Below are 21,244 nucleotides of genomic sequence, written 5' to 3'. Positions count from 1 at the left end.
ATTTATTCAGATTATTGATTGGCATTTGGGAGAAAACCCCTTTTTTTGTTCTGAATGGAGTTGATTTGTACCTTGGGCTTACAAGTAGTGTGAAAACAGATCAGTGAAATGGCTGTAAAACAATAGATGTGTTTGGAATGAAAACAGATTGTTCTGGAGACCTGAAGAAACTGGCCAGTTTTGTGTGTACCAGGTGCTTTTGGGGGTTTCTTTTGGGGTTTTTGTCATTTGTTTGTAGAGAAACAAGTTGGTAAAGTGATACAAATGTGTCTTTATTTTGTTATTTTACTTTACCTTATTTAACTTGAGGATTGTTGTGTATGTTATGAAACTCAGAAGCGGTTAGAAGGAAGCTAAGATCTTCTTTTGTTTTGTTTTTTCCCCTTTAAAATTTGACAGTGTGTGGTTAATACGGTATCGCAGATAGAAGAAATAGATACAGAAGTGGTTGTTAAGTAAGTATGCAGCCAGATTTTGTTTTTTGGTGGTGGGTGGGGATAGGATGTTTTTTAGCATAGATAAATTTACTGTTCTAATTTTTGCTTAAATTTCGCTATAATTAAGGATTATCCTTCTTTTTCATCTTAAACCTCTGCTTCTGTCTGCCTCTGTGTGGATACTGTGTTCCCCTTCTCATTCAGATTCTAATGTTATCTTAAATTTAACTCTAAAATAAATAATAAAATTCTGTGAATCTCACTACATGAAGCATATATCTCTTAAATATATATCCACTTGAAAGCATTCCCTGTTGTCATAATCCAGGATTTTGTATTAAGATGCGTCAGTAGTTTCAGTTCCTCCTGTGTGATTGAGAACAGGAACTATCCAGAGATGAGATCAGACAGCTTCAGTCTTAGAAATGGTCCGTCGGGAACCTCACAAAGCCCAGTAAAGGCAAATACCATGGCAGAGATGGAGATGGAGTCAGGCTCCTCTCAGAGGTGTACAGGGGAAGGACAAGGGGCAATGGGTGCCAGACGAAAGATGAGAAAGGCCAGAAAAATCTGTTCCCTATAAGGATAGTCAAACACTGGAATAGGGGCCCAGAGAAATGTGTTCTGGGACGTGGTCATGCTTTAACTGGGCAGAGCCCAGAGCAACCCAGTCTAGTTGGACCTGCCTTGAGCAGGGCTTGGCCAAAGGGGCTCCAGAGGCCCCGGGCTCCAGAGGCCCCGGGCTCCAGAGGCCCCGGGCTCCAGAGGCCCCGGGCTCCAGAGGCCCCGGGCTCCAGAGGCCCCGGGCTCCAGAGGCCCCGGGCTCCAGAGGCCCCGGGCTCCAGAGGCCCCGGGCTCCAGAGGCCCCTGCTAGCTTCTGTTTTTTCCGTGGCTTTATGATTCACTTGACTCAGCAAAGTGTTACCCCAAAATAATAAAAATAGTCCAGCTGATAAAGCAAAGTGAGTGGCAGAATCTACATGGGATTCATGTCCAGATTGGGAAAAGACTGGGCACAGGGTCATTTTTAAACATTGGATATTTGGTCACGATTCTCCAGTGTTTACTATTCTGCTGTTGGGTCCTAACTGTGTATTACAGGGTTTAACTTCTGTTCTGTCAATGACTTTTCTGCCCTTTGCCACAAACAGCTGACTTGTACTTTAATAGCACAAGTGGTCTCATTGCAATGCCACAAAATGAGCTTAATAACACAGCTTTTGTAACACAAAATATTTTCATTTAATTTTTTTTGTAATTTTTGTTTTCCTCCCACATGATTTGTGAAAGTGTTATTAACCCCCCCCTCCCTTGTTGGTAACACATACTTATGCCAGGGAAAAGTACATTATGCCTAGGGAAAGAAACTAAACGGTGAATGTGAAGCTTTCATTTTTTTATAGTGTTGTCTCATTTTGTATCTCTCCTTTCCCATTCCACTTACATGACTGTTGTTCAGGTAATGTCTGTTGTTCTGCCAGATAGAAGTCTGTATAGTTTTCCCTATATTTACAATTTACAATTCAGGTTAGAGCATGTGTTTTTTTTCTTTATGTGCCAGTAGGCATCATGGCCAGCAAACAGTTGCTGTTTGCTGAATACTGCTCTTTTTTTAGGCTTGCAGACCAGATGAGGATGATGAATTTTCCTCAGTGGTTTGATTTACTGAAGAATATTTTTTCTAAGTTCACAATCTTCCTCAAGAGAATAAAGGTAAGACATTCATTTGCAAAGAGCTTTACACAGTTCAGGCATGAAAGGGAATGAAGTTACTTTCCATTTGAAGTCTTAAGGTGTTGGTTTTGCTTATAGAGTTCAAACTTCTGATTGAAAGAGGGAGATGTGAATATTGGCATCCAGGGCAAAAATGATTAGTGCTAACAAAGGGAGCAGTGGCAAAGAGATAATACCTCTTTTTGCATGATTACATCTATTTTAGGCTGCTAGGGATTAGGACAGAACTTTTGTATGTGTTAGATTGGTGAAAGAAACCTCATTCTCAGAAACATCTGATATTGGTTCCCATCAGACAGATGGGTCTGCGTCCGAATACTAATTATATAATAGAAAATAAAACCAGGATTTAGTTTAATTTTGTGGGTAAAAGAAAATCTCATCCTAGCATGAGCTTGTGGCACAGGGTTTTGTTATAGGGTTTTTTTGTAATAAAAGTTATATTTTATTCCAGGCAACGTTAAATACTATCCGTAGCGTGGTTTTCTTGGTTCTAGACAAGAACCAAAAAAACAGAGACCTGGAGGACACCTTACAAAAGAACTCTGCCAAGGAGAGCTTGGTGGACACCGAAGTGGCTTACCTGACCCACGAGGGCATGTTCATAAGCGACGCGTTCGGCGAAGGGGAGCTCCCGGCCGGAGCAGCTGACACTACCTCTCAAAGGAACACCTCCCCAAACAGTGAGCCCTGCAGCAGCGACTCAGTCTCTGAACCCGAGTGCACGACCGATTCCTCATCCAGCAAGGAGCAAACATCCTCTTCTGTTACTCCAGGAGGAGTAGAGATGATGTAAGTGAACGCGGTGCCTGTCTCCACTTTGCAGCAATGGCAGGAACAAGTTGTGAGGTGCAGGCAGTCGTTTCTAATGATACAGTACAAAAATTGACTTTGGAGGAAAGTACTTTTTAGGTAGGTGTAGTGAACCTCCACCACTGCCCCTAGAGGCTGCCATCAGAGTGCACTGCTTCCAGCTCACCTTTGTTTCATTTATTTGCCTTGTTTTCACCTCTGTGTGTAGGTGGTACAGGGACTGTCACTTGTTCCTTCTCCATAGGCTCTTCTGGGGAGGCCAGAAGAGAGCAGGAGAGGTGCAAGTCCAGCGTACATGAAAGACAGATTGTTGTCCCTTTAGCAGGCAAAATCATCTCTGTTCCCTGTCCATGCTCCCTCTGGCAGTTTTTTATCTTTTTTTTTTTCTTTTTTAGCTGGCTTCATGAAATACACCTTGATAAATTCTAGAGAAAAATCTCCCGTTTGTCGTTGCATAGTTAAATAAATAAACCCATCTCAATGCTTTGGTTCCATAAGCAGTGCTGCCCTGAGGTGCTCCAGACTCCAGAGGTGTAACTTTTTGGCATCCTTTTGTGCATACATTATGGTGGAAGAGAAATGAAATGTGAAGAGGTGAAGAGGAGTCCAGGGCTACAGGGAAGAGGGTGGAGAGAGAAAGAGGTTGGATCCAAACTAGTCTGGAGCAGTTTGCCAAATGTGCTAAAAATACACCACTCAGCTAGAGCTCTTGAGGAGCAAAGTTGTTTCTGCAGCTGGTTGCATAACTTCATTCTGAAATGAAGTTGCTTTATCCCTCTTCTGTTTTTTATTGCACCTTTGCTCTGTGTTTGGAGCAGGCTAATAAAAATACACAGAACAGTGTTAGCCCAGTTGCTGCTCTGTAGCGTCCTGAGTTTTCTCTCTCCTCTCATACTGTCAGTCCCTTGAGCTGAACCAGAAGATTGTGATCTTCACTAGTGACATGAGCCGTGAACGGCAGAGCTGAGCTATGTGCTGACCTCAAAACAGTAGACAAGTCGTACAAGCTTTTTAAAAACAACCAACTTAAGAGCCTAAAGTCTAAAGAGCTCATAGAACGACAGCCTGTGGAGTAAGGTTGGGGGGAGTGCCAATATCTATATTTTAGGCCTTATACTTTCATCAGAAGATAAATGCTGTATTTTATCTGTCATATGCTTTGTGTTGCTCAAGTGTTACAGGAGCTAGGTAAATTTTAGCTCAGTAAATGTTAATTTTATTTATTGGATTGGTAATGACTGTATCCAGTTTCCTCTTAGACCATTCATAGCAATTAGAATGTGGATTCAAAAAAAAAAAAGGTAGTTATGCATTTCCTTGCTACAGGGACTGACATGACATTGACAGCAGCTTAGAAGATCCCATATGTACAAAGTGACTTTAGTGATTAATTGACTGTCTGCATTTGACAGTCGCTGCAAGGCTCTTTCCTCCTTCAATCTGTGTGCAGAAATACTGGTTTTTTTCTATAAACTGATGCTCAGTCTACTGGTTCTGTCACTTGTAGGATCGGTGATGACATGAAGCTGACTGACCTGGAACTAGTCAGGCTGGCGAACAATATTCAGGAGTTACTTTATAATGCCTCTGATATCTGCCACGATCGTTCAGTCAAGTTCCTCATGGCAAGAGCAAAGGTAAGGAGCATGGATCATTCTTAATGGGAATTTGCTCCCAGGGTTTTGAAATGGCACTCACGATGGGAGTACAGTAACTGTGATCTACCTTGTCTGTCCCATATAGGGTTAAATGATGTGCCTCTTAAAATACTAGTAACCCTCAGATATGCTGACCAGTTACTTCTTTACATCTCTGATTCTTTTTTTTTTTTTTTTTGTGGTGTTTTGTCTCCCTACAATGGTTTTCTTTGCATATAGGATGGCTTCCTAGAGAAACTGAATTCCAACGAGTTTGTTACTCTCTCTCGCTTGATGGAAGGCTTTATCTTAGATACTGAGCAGATCTGTGGCAAGAAGAGTATGTCCTTACGAGGAGCACTTCAGAGTCAAGCCAACAGATTTGTGAATAGATTTCATGAGGAGAGAAAGACAAAACTAAGGTATTTCTGGGTAGAAGATCTTTATTGTTCTTCCATGAATGATTTTGTCAATTGTGTGCCAGCCAAACGCAATCTTTTGTTGCCTAGAGCACTAGTAAGCCTATTATACTTAAGAGCAGGGGGTGAAAAAACTGTATTAAACCCCAATTATTTCTAAGTGGTTTAGACTTTTACTGTCTTTGTAACTTGATTTCCTCAAACTGTATTCTACGATACTGTTCTAAGGACAGTAATGGCTACAGAAAGTACACAAGACTAACATTGAAGAGCAACATGGCTTTGTCTCAGAAGTTTAAGAATAATTCACTTTCAACTGTTTTCTAAAACAAAAAAGATAAAACTAAACCACTTGGGGAACGTGCATCAAGTCTATTTGCTTTCATCCATCAAAAGCTGTAAAAATTGAAGTATTGTATTTGCACATTACTTCATGGACAATGATCTCATGAAGACCTTTATTGCCTAGTGTAGTTTTTTGGTCCCTATGACGGGTTGAATGAACAAACTGTGAGATCTCTAGACCAACGCAGTGTTGTTCTGTTGTGTTGCTGCCCATTGTTGGACACCTCCTTCTGATGAAGATGACTAGCACAATGTTCTGGGACAGTGGCTTTTTACAGGCAGGAGGAGGATCAATACAAGGCTTTTCTTTCTCAGCCTCCTCTCTTTTGTGTTTATAACCAGCCTGCTTTTGGACAACGAGCGCTGGAAGCAAGCTGAAGTTCCCGCGGAGTTTCAGGACCTTGTCGATTCAGTGTCAGATGGCAGAATTTCTCTCCCTGAAAAAAAACCAGCAGGTGTGTATCTTGCAGTCCTACTGTGAAATGAATTTATTATCAGCAAATTCTGCTAGTGAGTGCTGATGGACATATTCTGATGCCACTCTTGATCTGCGTTTGCTCACTGTCTTCTGGGGGCATCAGAAGGAAATTGATATCTGTTTTCTTTTTTTTATTATTATTTTTTTTGTCTCTTGCCGGTGTTGAAACTTCTTGTCCTGACCTTGACAAATTATTTATTTATTTCTTGAAAACACCCAGAAGTGTTAGCACAGGGAGGGAACTGCCTCTTTATACAAGTATTCCCAGTGTAGAGGCTTACAGTCTTTGCACAAATTCGGTCTTTTCCGAGAACAAACCACTGAAGAATTGCCAGGGACTGAGGAGCACGTGCATGTGCTCAGCCCCCCTTGTGTGAAACAAAGCTTGCTCCTTGCCACTACTTCATCTGCCAGTTCCAATGAAAGGCAGCATGCCATGTGGCTGCTCATAGAAGGGAAAACTCATGTTCATTCAATTATTTACCTTGCCATAGAAACCTCATTTGACCTCAGAGAAGTCACTTTTTCTCCTCGTGCCCTATTTCCCCATGTGTGCGATGGGAATACTTAATGTGTTCTTACCTCGTGGGGAAACTCATCCAATATTGCAGTGAGGGATGTGTGTGAATATCTAGAAGAGGAATAAAACATACAGAGAGGGGGAGAAAAATGGCCATAGACTAGAAGAAAGAAAGTACAGTGATGTCTTCGTAGAGAAACCCTTCCAAAAGCAATATAAAAAAAAACAGATACAGAGAGTGTGTTAGTAATAGTCTCTCCAATTATGGAACACAACACCAAAATACATTTGTCAACCATTGCTCTTAAAATTTGCAGCTCCCTTCAGGCAGATAATTTAGCATGAAAAACTGCATCAGTAAGAGCTTCTGTGAAGCCTGAAGAAGTGATTTGAAGCTAAAATATTAATATACACAGCAAGTGACTTGAGAATGTATAGTAGAAAACCTAGTGACTTTTTCTGCTTTTCTTCTTCTATTTGTAACCTGTTGTACTTGGGGTTTTTAAGACCATAGTGACTGTGGGACGTTGTGGAATTTTTGACCTAAAATCACAGCATATAATAATGTAACTTTGTGGATTGTAATAATTATGATGGGTGATCGAGTGTCTAATTAATATTGTAAAAAAAAAGAGCAGTGTTCCAAAGACTGATTGTGGGTTTTTTCAAACTTTAACAGGTGAACATTGCGTTTTTATAAATAACATTTTTTGCCCTTGTTTTTGGTTGAACTCATTCCTTTTCCTGTCTTGCTAAAATGTCTAGCTACTGAAGAAAGAAAGCCAGCTGAATTCCTTATTGTTGAAGGACAAAAATATGCAACAGTTGGGTAAGATGCACACTTTTCTCTTAGCAGTGGGTTAGTTAGCAAGAACTTCTGAGTAGAACTGTGATGAATGCTAACAGCTTTAGCAATCTTATTTAAATTGGAAATCCCTCTCCTTTCACAGACTAGTTTCTCTTTAGTTCCCAAACAGTTATAAAAGCTCTTCTGTACATTAAAATGCTGGTTTTCCTCTGAATGACTTGGCTGAAATTTATGATTTTATTTGAATGCTTTTTTCCATTATTTCATGAAAACACATAATTGTGAAAATACACGTTTGTCTTCGTAGCACACAGTTGTTTCTTATGTAGTTGAAGTATCTCTGGCAAAAATCATAGGCTCCTGGAATAGTTTGGGATGGAAGGGACTTTCAGAGGTCATCTAGCCCACCCCTCCTGCAGTAAGCAGGGACACCTTCCACTAAACCAGGCTGCTGAGTGCCCTGTCCAACCTGACCTTGAATGTTCCAGGGATGGGTCACCCTCAGGGCAGCCTCTGCCAGTGTTTCACCACCCTCATTGTAAAATTCCTTCCTTATATCTAGTCTGAATCTACCCTCCTTTGCTTTAAAAAACTATTACTCCTCATCCTGTCACCACAGGACCTACTGAGAAGTTTGTCCCCATCTTTCCCATAAGCCCACTGAAAAGCTGCAGTAAGGTCTCCCTGGAGCCCTCTTCTCCAGGCTGAACAGCACCAAAATACATGAGTCCGTTACTGAAAAATTCCTTCTCTTATTCAGAAGGAGAAGTGGGCCATCTCAGAAGCTGCATACACTGATATTTCTTGGCATCTTGGTTGCTTTGAATTGGAAAGTAATTTTTTAGAACTGGTTATATCAAAGACATTTTAAAATATACAATACATACTTCTTTCGTTTAAAAGCGTGCTGTGTTTCCGAAGACTGTGAGGCTTAAGCATTAAATATGCATGAAAGTGTTTTTTGAGGAGGGAGTAAAAACCTGGAAGATCTCACTCCCCAGAGTCCTCACATCAATTTACCCATACTTAAAAGTTGTGATGTGCAGAATGTCTTGGACCAGCTGTCATTTTATGAGTTGCTTCATGATGATGCATCGTTGTTCAATAAGAAGCAGAAGCTGTAGCTGAGAACTTCTGTGGCAGCCAACTGATATCACTGCAAAAGAGCATTTCAGGTTGTGTAGGAGCATTGCTTTAAGGGATAAAATTTGCCTAATATATGATGTGTTTGATGATCCATCTCTGCTCATTTGAAACTTGTTACATTTAGCTCTCTGAAGCAATTGCAAGCCTCCTGGTGCAAATATTTGTTTCAGTTCTGCACACTTTTACGTGTAGTTTCATTGTATTTAATCAAATAAAAGGCATTCATCAAAAATGCCTTGATGTTCGCAAAGCATTCTTCAGGTGTGTATTTTCAGCTGACTTTTCATCATCTCTCTGCACTCTACTGCCTAAAGGAAGAAAGACATTTAACTCTTTGAAATGTTATAATATCTACTCTGAACATTTGATCTTGCCTCAGTTTTCCTGCCTTCTATGTATTTGAATTCAAAGGAGCATGCCTGCTCTGTGTGGAGCCTTCGTAATTCCATCCAGTAGCTCCCAAATTCTCCAGTGCCTGCTGGCTTCAGGGGAAATTACAGGTGTTCAGCATCTTTGAATATTTGGTGCTATTTCTTCGCAGCTTCTTTCTTCACTGCTTTCTCTGTTTGTGACTCCTTAGAATTTATTACATGTTTTTTCAGAGATTTTTCTCTGATATAAAATACTTTTTTTTTCCCCACGCTTCCCTTTGGAAGGAGTATTCATTATAACTATCTTTATGTATACCTTCTTTTATATTTTACTTCTATTTCACATCAGTTAGTGGGTTTATTCAATGCTATAATCTCTAGCATTGGGTAGCTTTCTGTCAACATGACTGGCCTGTGTTTGATTTTTTTTCAGCATCTTCTGTGCCCTGAGATGACATATTTGGCTGTTTCCTCTCTTGTAGGACAGTATTGCTGCTAATAAGAATAATCCTTGAGTACTGCCAGTGTGTGGATAACATTCCTTCCATCACCACTGACATGCTGACCCGCCTGTCTGATTTACTGAAGGTATGACTCAGGATGCACCACCTGTGCTCAGCAGGGGCAGTCAGGGTGGACAAATGTCTTACTCTCTGTAATGCCCCTGGGTTTTTGTAATTTCATATAAATTATCTAGAAATCATTGTGTTTTCTACTGTGCCATAAGGAAGCCTTTTAAGTCAAAGGCATTAAAGATACAATTTGTTGTGGGAATTAACTTTGGGAGGGCTGTCTTTCCTCTTGGTCACCTGGAATGTTGGAAATCCCATCTAGCAGTATTTGTCACAGCTGCCTGTCCATCTACACCAACCACCCAGGCTGGGTGTACGATTAATGCTGCTGAAGAAAAAGCAGGTTGATCTCAGATGCCACATGAACACATCTTTATTGAGGAAGGAAAACAAGTCCCTTGGTTTTTTATAAGTCAGTAGAGTTATAGTCAGTAGAAGCATGAAAAATAGTATGGGATGAAGCTTCTGATGTAAAATGTAAAGACGATAAAACACCAGGACCTCTTTCTCATTTATTTCTCACTAGAGAAGGGGAAAGCTGGTGAAGCCCAGATACTGCAAGGTAATATTTGTAAACAACAATAAAAGGAGCACGTTAATGCACCTTAAAACTGTCATATATATATATATATATATATACACACACATACATACATATATGTATCTGTATAGGCTCCAAGGCCTAGCAGTTAATTTATGTCGAGACTTTCACTTGTGCCTTTACCCACAAAGGTTATATCAGGTATTAGAGTTCTGAACATGAACATAATCAATAAAAGATAACCAGATTCTACTCTCCAGAAGTATATTTTACTTTTGTAGATGCCAGGGAAGGGGAAACACACTCAGGGAGATGGACGTTTAAATAATTTTCCTGTTGGTAGTTCTTATTTGAATAACCAGATGCAGGAACACTCCTCCCTGCAGTTGTCATTCAGATTCATCCACAAACCTTCCCCTTTAAAAGCACTATCCAAGGCAGGTCAGTCTGTTTGGGCCTGCCCCTCTTCATCTCTCCTTCTCCAGCTGCTTCTCTCAAAAATTGCAACATCCTTTCACAGGCAGGTAGAATAGCAGCAGATGTCTCAAACTTGACAAGATTTGTATCTCTGTTTTACTTCCCTGTCCTTACCTTATCTTGTAGCTCTGCCATTTGTGCTTTACTTCTTTGTGTTCAAACATCATGTGCAGTTTAATTATTGTATTTCCTGTCTGTCAGCAAGGTGCCATCAATTGGAGAAACATCAAGAACAACTAGCAGAAACAAAAGCTCGTTTATTACGCTGTGAACAAAATAGAGCCACTCAAGATGTCCTGGCAGGTCACTACGCTTTTTGTTTGACAACAGTCAGAGCTACCAAACTGTGAGGGTTGGTAGCAAGAGCTAGACTTTGTTGTGGTGGAAAATAGGAAGTGTTCCATTTCAAGATATTGAAATTCCAGGCAGTTATGAACTGTGGCTGCAACCTGAGTGAAATGACACCAGTGTATGGGCAAAATCATAGAAACATTTAGATTGGAAAAGACCTCTAAGATCAATCAAGTCCAGTCATTAACTGAAGATTGCCAAGTCTGCCACTAAACTGTGTTCTCAAGTGCCACATCTACACATCTTTTAAATACCTCCAGGGATGGTGACTCAACCACTGTCCTGGGCAAGCCTGTTCCAGTGACAGCCTTTCCCTAATATCCAAACTAGACCTTCCTGGTGCAAATTGAGGCCATTTCCTCTTATCCTGTCACTTGTTGCTTGGGAGAAAAGATCAACCTCCACCCGGCTATACCCTCCTTTCAGGGAGTTGTAGAGATCAATAAGGTCCCCCCTGAGCCTCCTTTTGTCCAGGCTGAGCCACCCCCCATCTCCCTGAGCTTCTCCTCATCAGACTTGTGCTCCCAGACTCTTCCCCAGCTCTGTTGCCCTGGAGTGGACACACTCCAGCATCTCGGTGTCTTTCTTGTTGGGAGGGGCCCAAAACTGACCACACGTAGTTGTAATTAATGGATTGTTTAGATGGTGCAAACAAGAGAAGGCTTGTGGCCACGTGCTGGGTGCAGAAATGCTTTCCTCCCAGCAGGCACAAGGAGGGGGTGTTGCTCTTTTGCTGTTTCAGACGTGCTGCTTCCTCACTGCTCTGTCTGCAACAGGCGATCTGGAAACAGTGTCATGCCCACAGAAGGCAGGGGAGAGCGACTGTGTCCTTCGTCCTTTACAGCCAGAGTTTTTAATGGTCTGCCTCACAGTTAACACTAACCTGAGCTAAATATCTCAGAGGAACTTAGGCTGTGTGAGACACATCTGTCTTCAGCTCAGTTGTTCTACTTCTAAAGTCCACCCAGAGGTGTAAGAAAAGGTCTTGCTTTTCCAGAGGAGTTGAAGTGAATGTCAGACAGTTTCAGAGCCTGACCTCTGTCTGAGAGCAGGGTAGGTAGGTAGTGCCTCTCTCACGTCAGGGGCCACATGTAGCTCTGGTTCGGTTGTGGTATGAGGTCTGAGTTGCTCTTCTGGCCCTGGATACACCACTGGCAGCCCAGAGCTGGGGGTGTGGGGTTCATGGTGTGTTCTCTGTGGGCCTGTGTTTTGTGACTGACTCCAGGCAATAGCCAGAAAAATTATTTCTTCTTTTTGCCCAAGGAGCGTTTGAAATTTTGGGTTTGTTCTTGTATTATTGTGAAGCAAGACCTGTGAAGCAGGATTGTACCCCCCTAAAAAAAGGAGGTCTATGTGAGGAAGATCCTCTGTGTTGCAGACACAAGCTGCAGGGCAACCTTGTCACAATTTCTTCTGAATCTTTAGGTGTATGAGAAAGGATCAGCTCTGTGTAAGTTTTGCCTCCCAATTTCCAGCCCAGTGTCAATAGACAAACATGTTTAAACATGAGCCCTGGAACTTCTGCTTTCCATTCAGTGCAGGGACAACAGCAGTGGCTCTTCTACTGCATCACCCGGGCCAGTCTGGAATATCTGGTGTCTCAAGCTGGATGATGAAGCAGAATTACAATATAAGGCAGAAGATGCTGACAGCAACTGTCTTACTGTCCAGAGATTTGGGTGGCCTATCAGAGTGTTTTACACATCTACTGAAGAAAACTAGCAAGTTCCTTACCCTTTTCCCCATCCAAGGTCCTGGTTTGAGAAGTCTGTTTTATAGATTTGTAGTACGAGCCTGTTCTTGTTACAGCTTTGAAAGGAAGGCTGAACGTGGTGAGTCTGCAGCAAATCTGTCTTGCTGCTTTCTTTTACTCGGAGAGAAGCCTCACTTAAAGATCTCTTAGAGAAGCAGAAACTAGTCCTTGAATTGAAATCACTGGGTATCAGTGTTTTTAAAAGCAGTATTTCTGCTTCCCATTGCTGAAGCACTGCCTTGAGTGCTTTGCCATAAGCTGAGTCAAAAAACACTGGACCAGTGACTACTGAGAGTGGTAAAAAAGTTCCTTTTGTCTTACTAATTAATAGTCATGGACTCCTCTGGAGTAAGAAATATGTGAAGCTCTGAAACTGGCCTTCATAATAATTGTCTTATCTTGCAAAATTCTGTTGATGGTATTTCTGAACTGTGGTTATGTATGGTTAATAAGGAGTCAGCATGCATTTTCACTGTCTTTTTCTTTCTCACAGTATTTCAACTCTAGAAGTTGCCAACTAGTGCTTGGAGCTGGTGCATTACAAGTTGTTGGTTTGAAAACAATCACTACAAAAAACCTAGGTATGGATTTTTATATAAAAGGTCAAAGCTTGTTCTTCTGCCTGTTAAACCAAAATGCGAAAAAAACCCTGAACATTTATGATGTTGTGTTTTGAGTTTTTGTGCCATGCATGGACACAGAGGGTGATAAGACCTTACTGGTTACCTGCCTGGGCTGCTTTGGCTGCTCAGAAGGCCCGGGAGAACCAGGTGCCCTGTTCCATGCTGCAGAAAAGTCTTGACACACTATTCCAGACCTCCAGTTTTAAACTGTCTCCTAAAATTAAGAGCCTTTGACTGATGAGTTGAAGCAGGTGTCTGAACTTACAGTTCCCATGTTTCAGGGTGTCCTGATTAGCAGTCTGCATTTCCCTTTCGGAAAGGGAACAGCTTGAGGAGAATAAGTTGAGAGGCTGCCCCCCAAGGGGCTGTGGGCTACAGCTGGGTCATGTTTTTGCTGCAGAACGCTTGGCCAGTGTGGTGACCATATGTCACACTGTGTGTCCTCCTACTGGCTCAGGCCTTGTTGGACTCAGGATAAGCTCAGTTTTGCGGATCCTGTTGGCACTGCAGCAGAAGCAGGTTCAGGGCACGTCAGCACTGGCAAGGCAGGGTGTTTCTGTACACCACAGCAGAAGAAACACTGATGCCTTGAGAATGTGATTCCTGTGGTTAGGTGGATGATGAGTGAGGTCTTCTGAGATCTCTCCAATGTCTGTGTGTGCCCAGGGCTCAAAATGTCAAGTAAACACTTAAAGCCTCTGGGAAAATTAGTTCCTTATCCCGTATCTTTCCGAAGCTGGGTGTGAATAGCCAGGTACCAGTCTGGCATCTTCACTGGGTGGGGTTTCCCAGTGGAAACAAACAGACTAACAAAAAATTGATAAATTGTGTCCAATTTGTTATTTATGTTAAAGGAGATACAGTCCATACAAAATTACTTTTCCTGTGCAATAATTACATTATTTTTCTTTCTGAATTTACAGCCCTTTCTTCACGTTGCCTACAGCTCATTGTACACTACATTCCCATTATCAGGGCTCATTTTGAAGCTCGACTGCAGCCGAAGCAGTTTAGCATGCTCAGGCATTTTGACCACATTACAAAGGTAATTCTGGTGGCATTTCCTAATTAAACACAAAGTTCTGCTTTTCAACTGTACTCTGAAGAATGTGAATGCCATTAGAAAATGAAACCTGCTTTCTTCCCTTACAGGATTATCACGACCATATAGCTGAAATTTCAGCAAAGCTCGTTGCCATAATGGATAGCTTATTTGACAAACTATTATCCAAGGTAATGATTTATGGAAATAATTATATGCTCTCTAAATTGCAATTGGAAGTCTCACTGTATGCAGCCTAGATGTTTCAAATGGAGTCTTAAACTTTCCTAATCAGGACTTGTTTGAACTCCTTTAAACTGTGTAAACAGAAAGCTCTGTGCTGTTCTCATGAACATATTTTGTGTTAACATTTGCCACTGGGGCATCAATCACACAAAAAATAAATTTTCCATTGACTCCTTCAGCAGGAAGAGAAGTGCTTTGCCTGGCCCAGATGCTCAGGTGTTCAGGAGCTGAAGTGCTCTCCTGCCACTGACAGTTCTTGTCTGCAGCCAGGCTCAGCAAGTCCCATTTCCTGCTCTTTCCGGTGGTCCCTCTTTGGAAGTGGGGAGGGTGGCATTTCCAGCAGCTGAGGAAACAGCAAAAAAATGCTGAGGAGGAAGAGTTTTTGGAAGGGAAGGACCAGCCCATCTATTGGGCTGCAGGCCTGGGGACTGGAGGTCTGTGCTCAGCAGTTCCTGCTCTGCAGCAGCATTAGTAGCTGTCCCATGAATTGCTCTTAGTGTATTTTGCTTTTTGAACACTCCTCAGTGGTTCAGTCTGGTCCTGGGCTGGATCTACTCACTGTGTCTCAACGTTAGGGTGGGATACATTGAGAGACCTCCCCAGGATGGGACCTCCTGGGCCCACGGATCCAACAGATAAAGTACACGAGCTGTTAAAGCTTAGTATTGTGCTTTGGATCTTATGGTCCTTGGGGGGAAAAAAAAAGCTGTTTCATGAGAGAAATAAATTAATTCTTTAGTGACAGATTTGATTGATAGGCCTGGGCTCATGAGAAGCACGGGAGCACAGGTGGGGGACAGGCTGATAAGAGCTGCAGCGAGGCAGCTGTAGCAGGCAGCATTTCTGTCTTCCTTTCTGTTTCTGTTATTTTATGTTGTGTTTTTTCATTTCATCTGTTTCTTTTGTCTATCAAATAGTGTTACCTAAATTTAGGGGAGGAAAAAAAAAGGCCAAAAGCATTTAAGTTGGAATTCTCTGCCCCTATTGTGTTTACTTCTTTAAAAATGTGTTTATGCTCTTTTCTGAAAACAAAAATGGACTGCTGCTTTTTTGGGGTTTTATCCCCCATAAAAATAGCTGTCCTGTGAATTAACGTGGCTTTTTGGCCACTTTACCCCATATCTCTTGAGAGTAAAAGACAAATGCAGGTATTTACATCATTGATACCAAACAAGTTAGCCCACAACAAACCAATAACACAGTTTGTTCTTGATGACAGTTAATAAGAACTCATCCCTTACTGTCCTTCCATCTTTACAGCCCATTCTCCCCTTGGGAGCTGGCACAAGTTATAAACTGCAAATATTTCTGTCCTTTAGAGCCTTTAAGGGCTTGAGTGACAGTGCTTGGCCCACAGGAATGCAACCCACAGAGTCCAGGAGCAAAGGACACCATGTGTTGATTTGCCGCCATTCCCACCATACCCCATCATTTGGCTCATCTCATTCCTGAAAATAATAAAATCTGAAGGCTGTGAAGTGCATAAACCCAGGAAATTTGCAAATGGGCATGTCAGTACAACCATGTCAGTGTGCTCTTGGGGTTATATGTTTTTCTGAGAGTCCAAATATTTCAGAGTCCTGTGCATAAAATTGCACACCTGCCTTGAGGTGTGTAAATCTGAACCAGTCAGTGAGTTCCACAGCAATGGGTGTCCGGCACGCTTTGAAACCAGCAATTGCATGATCCTGCTTTTTAGGAGACAAACAGTTTGGTGCAGCAGACAGGAGATACCAGGAGACCTGGCACTTGGGTAATATGAGCAAGTTAGTTCTGAGTTTCCAGGCTATGCTTTCCCCTGGGAGCTCCATGGAATGTCCTCACCCAGTGCCAGTGTGCGGAGGAGGTTCAGCGACACTTCCCAGCAGCTGTCTGTTATCCTTGACAGGAAGATAAAACAGGAATGGGGATATTGAACAGTGGAAATAATATAATTAAAGAATGGAAAAGGCTCATTCGTTTCCATGAATAAGTGTTCACGGAGAAAACCCAGTGCAGGTTCTGAGTTCTCTTGGAGCTTGTCTCTTGTGACTGTTTGGACAGAAGAGCAGTGAATTTTTGTCTGATCCCTCATGGTGTTACATGCTATTGACCTCAGCTGGAGATAAAATGGCCAGCACCTTGCAGGGCTGGAGCTTGGCTTACTTCCTGGGGCTGTTGGTTTTCTCTGTGCCCATGAAGAGTTTGTTCTGGCTGTAGTCATGTAAGAGCCTGCCAGTTCCCTCTGGCTTTACAATGTGCTGGGAAGTTGGAAATAATTTCTTGCTTAACTTCCTTGTCTCGAGGCATGATCCTGCATGCTGGATGGTTGTCCCTTGGAGCAGTAAGCACTATTTTTCTGCTACTTGTCCTGTCAAAATTAGGTCAATGGTTTGGCTTTCCTGTAAAGATTTTCTCAAAACTCCCCATTTCTTTTTCTCCTGTCAGGATAAACTTTGTTTTCTTTTGCAATTCAGGCCAGCAGAAGAGCAAGCATTTCCTCCAGTCTGTTTGTAAATTAGGTAGTTGTAATGATTTGGTTCTTCCCTGAATTGTGCAAGGCTCCATGGAGAAGTGTCACTGTTCCAAAGATGACCTGCCAGTGTGTCACCTGGGCCTTTGCTGGCACAGCCTCTCCAACTGGAATTGCAGAGCTTGTGTCATTGTTCCTGGGAGAGGATTTCAGAAACACTGAGATCTCTGGTCAGATCTTCCCTGTCCAGAGTAGGGACATAAGCATTTTGTTCCCTTTGTAGCAAATCTCTTGCCATCTGGTGTTTTCTAGTGGATTTCAGGCACTAGGAGAAGGGATGTTTTTTACTTTGCTTTCCAACGTATTTCTGCAACGCTTTTGTGTGGTTTTTGTTTGGTGGTGTGGTTGCATTTTTTTTTTATGGCCAATGATGAGTTTTCAGGAGTTTCCATTTCTTGATGGTTTCTTTTCCTTGATTCTTCACAAATTTGGATGTATGTGATCCTAGAGAAGTAGTTTTCTCTCATGAGTTACTTGAGGGGCATATTTCTCAGAGGTAGAAGTGCTTGTCTGTCATTGACTCGTCCCAGTCTGAAGGAGAGGGCCAACTGCACTGGGGTGGCTGGCACAGATTATTCTCTCTGCATCTGTAATTCATGGCTGGCTCAGTTCATGCCCAGTGACTATTTTAATTTGTGATGTGCTAAATGAACTTTGATTCTTGATGTCATTAGCACAGCAGAGCTTCAGGTGGCTGTTGGGAACTCTCCTATATAAACCATTTTAAAGTCGTAGGAAGGAGTAACTGGTTGTGTGTTTATTTCCAGTATGAAGTGAAAGCTCCTGTTCCTTCAGCATGCTTCAGGAATATCTGCAAGCAAATGGCAAAGATGCATGAAGCTATATATGATCTCCTTCCTGAGGAGCAAACTCAGGTGAATGTTATTTTTGAGCCTCATCTAACACCTCGTTTGCAAACGTACATGAACTCAGTAACAAGAAGGACTTCATGTGTGGAGAGGGGAATTCTTTTTTGAGTGTTTGTGAAACCCACATGTTAAAGGGCTTGGCAGCAGTCATGCAGACAGCTTGGGCTGAACTGAGGGAAGTGTTTGGATGTGTAGGGAGATGAGACACACAAAAAGAACAGATTTCAGTATTTTGAGCTGCCTTTTAATGTCTAGAGAGGACAATCTTCAATTCAGGAATTAGTGCTGAAATTCTACACAAATTGCAACACTTTAGGGCTCAAGTACAGCCCTTTTTCAGAGGATAATTCTGTAATGCTCAAAATCAGTGGCTTCCAAAAGTCCCTAAATGTATTATGCACTGAAATTGTACCAGATGTCCTTTTCCAGTATTTTGCTGCAGTTATTGCTACTGCAGAGTTGCAAAGAACAGAAAGGACTGATCCAGTCATTGAATACACCAAGTTGTCATTTCTTTTTCACATTAGATTAAATGGTCCCTTCAAACTGTTTTTCATATTTTTTCTTGGAAAAACCACTTTAAGTGGTTCTAGTACAGGAAAGAGATTTTATCTTCTAGCCTTCATACCAGTTGTTAGATGCTTCAAACAGATAAGAAAAGTTCATGCTCCTAACAATGTGCAACACAAAATTAGTAAGGGAGGGTATGTTCTGTCCTGTGTGTTACAAATTGAATGTTGGCCAGAAAGATGAGGAGGCCAAAGGACTGGCAGAAGGAAAAAAAAAATCACATGAGTTGCAAAAACAAAACCAAAAGTTAGTGACTGAACGTACTGGCAGCGTATTTCCTCTCTGGAGGCAGTGATGCAAGCACAGGGACAGATCCTTACTCTGGTGCTGTGGTTTCTTGTAGATGTTGTTTTTACGAATCAACGCAAGCTACAAGCTCCACCTGAAGAGGCAGCTGGCCCACCTCAACGTGGTCAATGATGGAGGACCTCTAAATGGGTATGTTGGGGCACTCTTCCTTTTTTACTGCTCAGATAGTCAGGCATCATCTCCTGCAAGAAAGTTGTGATTGCAGAATGCAGCCACGCTCCGTGTTTTAGTATGTCAGGTTTGGAGCTTTCTTACAGTAAAGGACATGACTTGTGCTGTTCCACAGTAAGTAGGAATGCAATCCACCTGGTAACAGGTTGGGAGGTGGACACTGTCAGACTGGAAAACTGCTGTAGGTTCCTCAGTTCATGGATTGCTTTTTCTCCCTTTGTGTGACAGCAGCAGCCAGTTTAATTCACATGAATTACGTGATTCCCGAAGCAGTTTAGAAACGTGGATGGTGACTCATGGCACTGGCAAAGTAAAAATAGGAAAAAGCAGCATTTCATCTGTGCAGTGAACAGCTGCTCTACAGAAATGGTTTTTACAGCAGAACTAGATTTGAAACAGAGCTCTTGCCCTTTCCTGCTCCAGCTCAACCCTCCATCCCCAAGCGGGTCAGTGGTGCTTCTCCTGAGGGTGCCTGGCTGTGCCTGATGCCCCCACCTCCCAGGAAAACCTACAGCCTTTTGCAGGCTGAATGCTGTTGTCAGTTGGATTGTCCCCTGAAATGGTGGGGTTTATATAATCATTCTTAATGACCTTCAGGGGGGTTATGTGGTGTTTGCAGTGTAGTAAGGGTGAAATTCAGTCGGCCTACCCATGTGCAGGAAGAGATTGTCTTAGGTGGAAGAAGTCAGAGAAGGAAGTTAATGTTGCAAAGGTCGCTGGAGGGAAAGAGTTTTGTTCCTGTCCGATTTGTTCTGGTTTGTCCTGCTTGTGTATATTCTTCTGTGAGATAGTATTCCTCTGTGAGAGGGTTTATCTGAAATGGTTCTCTGTCCTTGGTGTGTATTCACAAGGTGACATCCTGTTCCCTTTGGTACTTAATAAAGGTATTTATGGGGTGAGGCCACTGCAGCCCCAGTGAAGTGAGAGCACCTGGAGTGTGTTTGGGGTGTTTCACACTCGGATTTCCAGTCCCGAACACTGAGCTGTGCTGTCGTCATCCTGTGCTGTCGGGTTTGTTTGATATTTGTGGTCGGGTGGATTAAATGAATCCCTTTTTGACAGGAGGGTTGGGGCAGGTGTTCTGGTGACATGCTGGGGTGTATTTCCCAGCAGGCAGAAGGTCTCAGCTGGCCCAGGAACTGGGATGGCAGCAGTTCTTACCTCAGACACAGCTCCCTGGGAGCACATAGTTGGGGCTGTTTGAGAACATCAAACACTGGATGTCACTCGCTGCTGTTCCAGCAGTCTTCATTGACTGAGTTTTTAACATGGTTTTCTGATCCTCCTCCTGTTTTAAACTGTTTGTTTCTGTAGTAATAGTAAAAATCCAGTTCTGTGACTCCTGCTTAAGTTTTTAATATGAAAATACAGCTTCTGTTCCTGCATCTTGCTAGCTAGAAGCATCATGACCCCTGACGTTTCAGCAATGTCTGAGGGATTTTAATTCTGCATAAACTGTTACAAACAATGCAGCTGTTACTTTTTACATTATCCTTAGAATCATTACCCTCTAGAATACAGAATTTAATGTTGCAATAATTAATATTCTTGGTTTCAATGGAATTGGGAGTTCAAATCTAGATAAGCCTGGGATTACAGCAAGAGAATAGAAGTTTTAAATGCCTAATTCCTGCTGAGTTTTCTGAACTCGTGGTTTGATCTCCCTTCCCTAGAACTAGTTTTATGCCCAGCAGTAATCCTGTTATGGATGATCACTGCTGTAAAATAAACCACAGCCATAGCATTGAGTTTTGAACTGATACTTAAAATATCTAATCCAGGCCTAGGATTTGAACATGTATTGTAGTAATTGTGTGCCAAAGTCCTAAACAAACCCTGGCTATTTGTCTGAGCACTCCAGGTGGATGGGATGGGGTCTGATTCTAATCTTGTCATGTGTTTCACTGCAGGCTGGTTACTTCAGATGTAGCTTTTTACACTGGAAACCTTCAAGCTCTGAAAGGCCTTAACAACTTAGACCTAAACATGGCTGAAATCTGGGAGCAGAAGAGGTGATAATCCACTGGGAGCAGTCACTTGGCTCTGACAACAGACTGACTTTCTTCTAAGCAGCGTGACGACGGTGAGGTGAATACTTGAGCCCAGATTCCAGGAAAGGGCACGATTGATAGTCAGGGGAGCTAGACTCAGAAGGAGCTGCAGGGAGTGATCCTTCCAGTGTCCTTCAGCAAGAAACAAGAGATCAGCTGTCTGTGCAATGTTTTTTCATTCTCTCTGGAAACAGACTCAGGTTTCTTTGGACCAAATCCAAAAGAACACATAGCTGTAACACAGCTGTAGTTGTCTAGAATGCTCTGTATATCTTTATATTAAAAAGATGCTTTGCATTTCTTCTAGTGCAATGAAATTCACATGGTGTCCCACCTTATTTAATGATGGTACAATATAAAAATCTTGCAGTTGGAACTCTGTAGAAAATGTTTTTCTCTATGAAACTATGCTGTTCTAAAATTTATTTTTTTACAGAACTTTATATAAA

General features: G+C 42.1%; 1 protein-coding gene across 3 annotated transcripts in view; it reads left to right on the top strand.

Moving 5' to 3' along the window:
- The window catches only part of VPS54 (VPS54 subunit of GARP complex), a 47,564-nt gene extending 26,455 nt beyond the window's left edge, over positions 1-21,109 (top strand). For all 3 annotated transcript variants that reach the window (XM_032684309.1, XM_032684307.1, XM_032684308.1), the window contains 14 exons: positions 400-455; positions 2,054-2,150; positions 2,626-2,963; positions 4,492-4,621; positions 4,862-5,043; positions 5,728-5,840; positions 7,149-7,212; positions 9,191-9,296; positions 12,896-12,983; positions 13,949-14,070; positions 14,178-14,258; positions 17,593-17,700; positions 18,608-18,702; positions 20,655-21,109. In XM_032684309.1, the coding sequence (XP_032540200.1) occupies positions 400-455; positions 2,054-2,150; positions 2,626-2,963; positions 4,492-4,621; positions 4,862-5,043; positions 5,728-5,840; positions 7,149-7,212; positions 9,191-9,296; positions 12,896-12,983; positions 13,949-14,070; positions 14,178-14,258; positions 17,593-17,700; positions 18,608-18,702; positions 20,655-20,760 (1,686 nt within the window). In that variant the 3' untranslated portion in view covers positions 20,761-21,109. The remainder of the gene's footprint in view (positions 1-399; positions 456-2,053; positions 2,151-2,625; positions 2,964-4,491; positions 4,622-4,861; positions 5,044-5,727; positions 5,841-7,148; positions 7,213-9,190; positions 9,297-12,895; positions 12,984-13,948; positions 14,071-14,177; positions 14,259-17,592; positions 17,701-18,607; positions 18,703-20,654) is intronic.
- The last annotated feature ends 135 nt before the right edge of the window (positions 21,110-21,244 follow it).

The sequence above is a fragment of the Chiroxiphia lanceolata genome, chromosome 3 (genome assembly GCF_009829145.1).
Source record: "Chiroxiphia lanceolata isolate bChiLan1 chromosome 3, bChiLan1.pri, whole genome shotgun sequence".
NCBI classification, from domain to species: Eukaryota; Metazoa; Chordata; class Aves; order Passeriformes; family Pipridae; genus Chiroxiphia; species Chiroxiphia lanceolata.
This window is presented reverse-complemented; position numbering and strand designations above follow the sequence as displayed.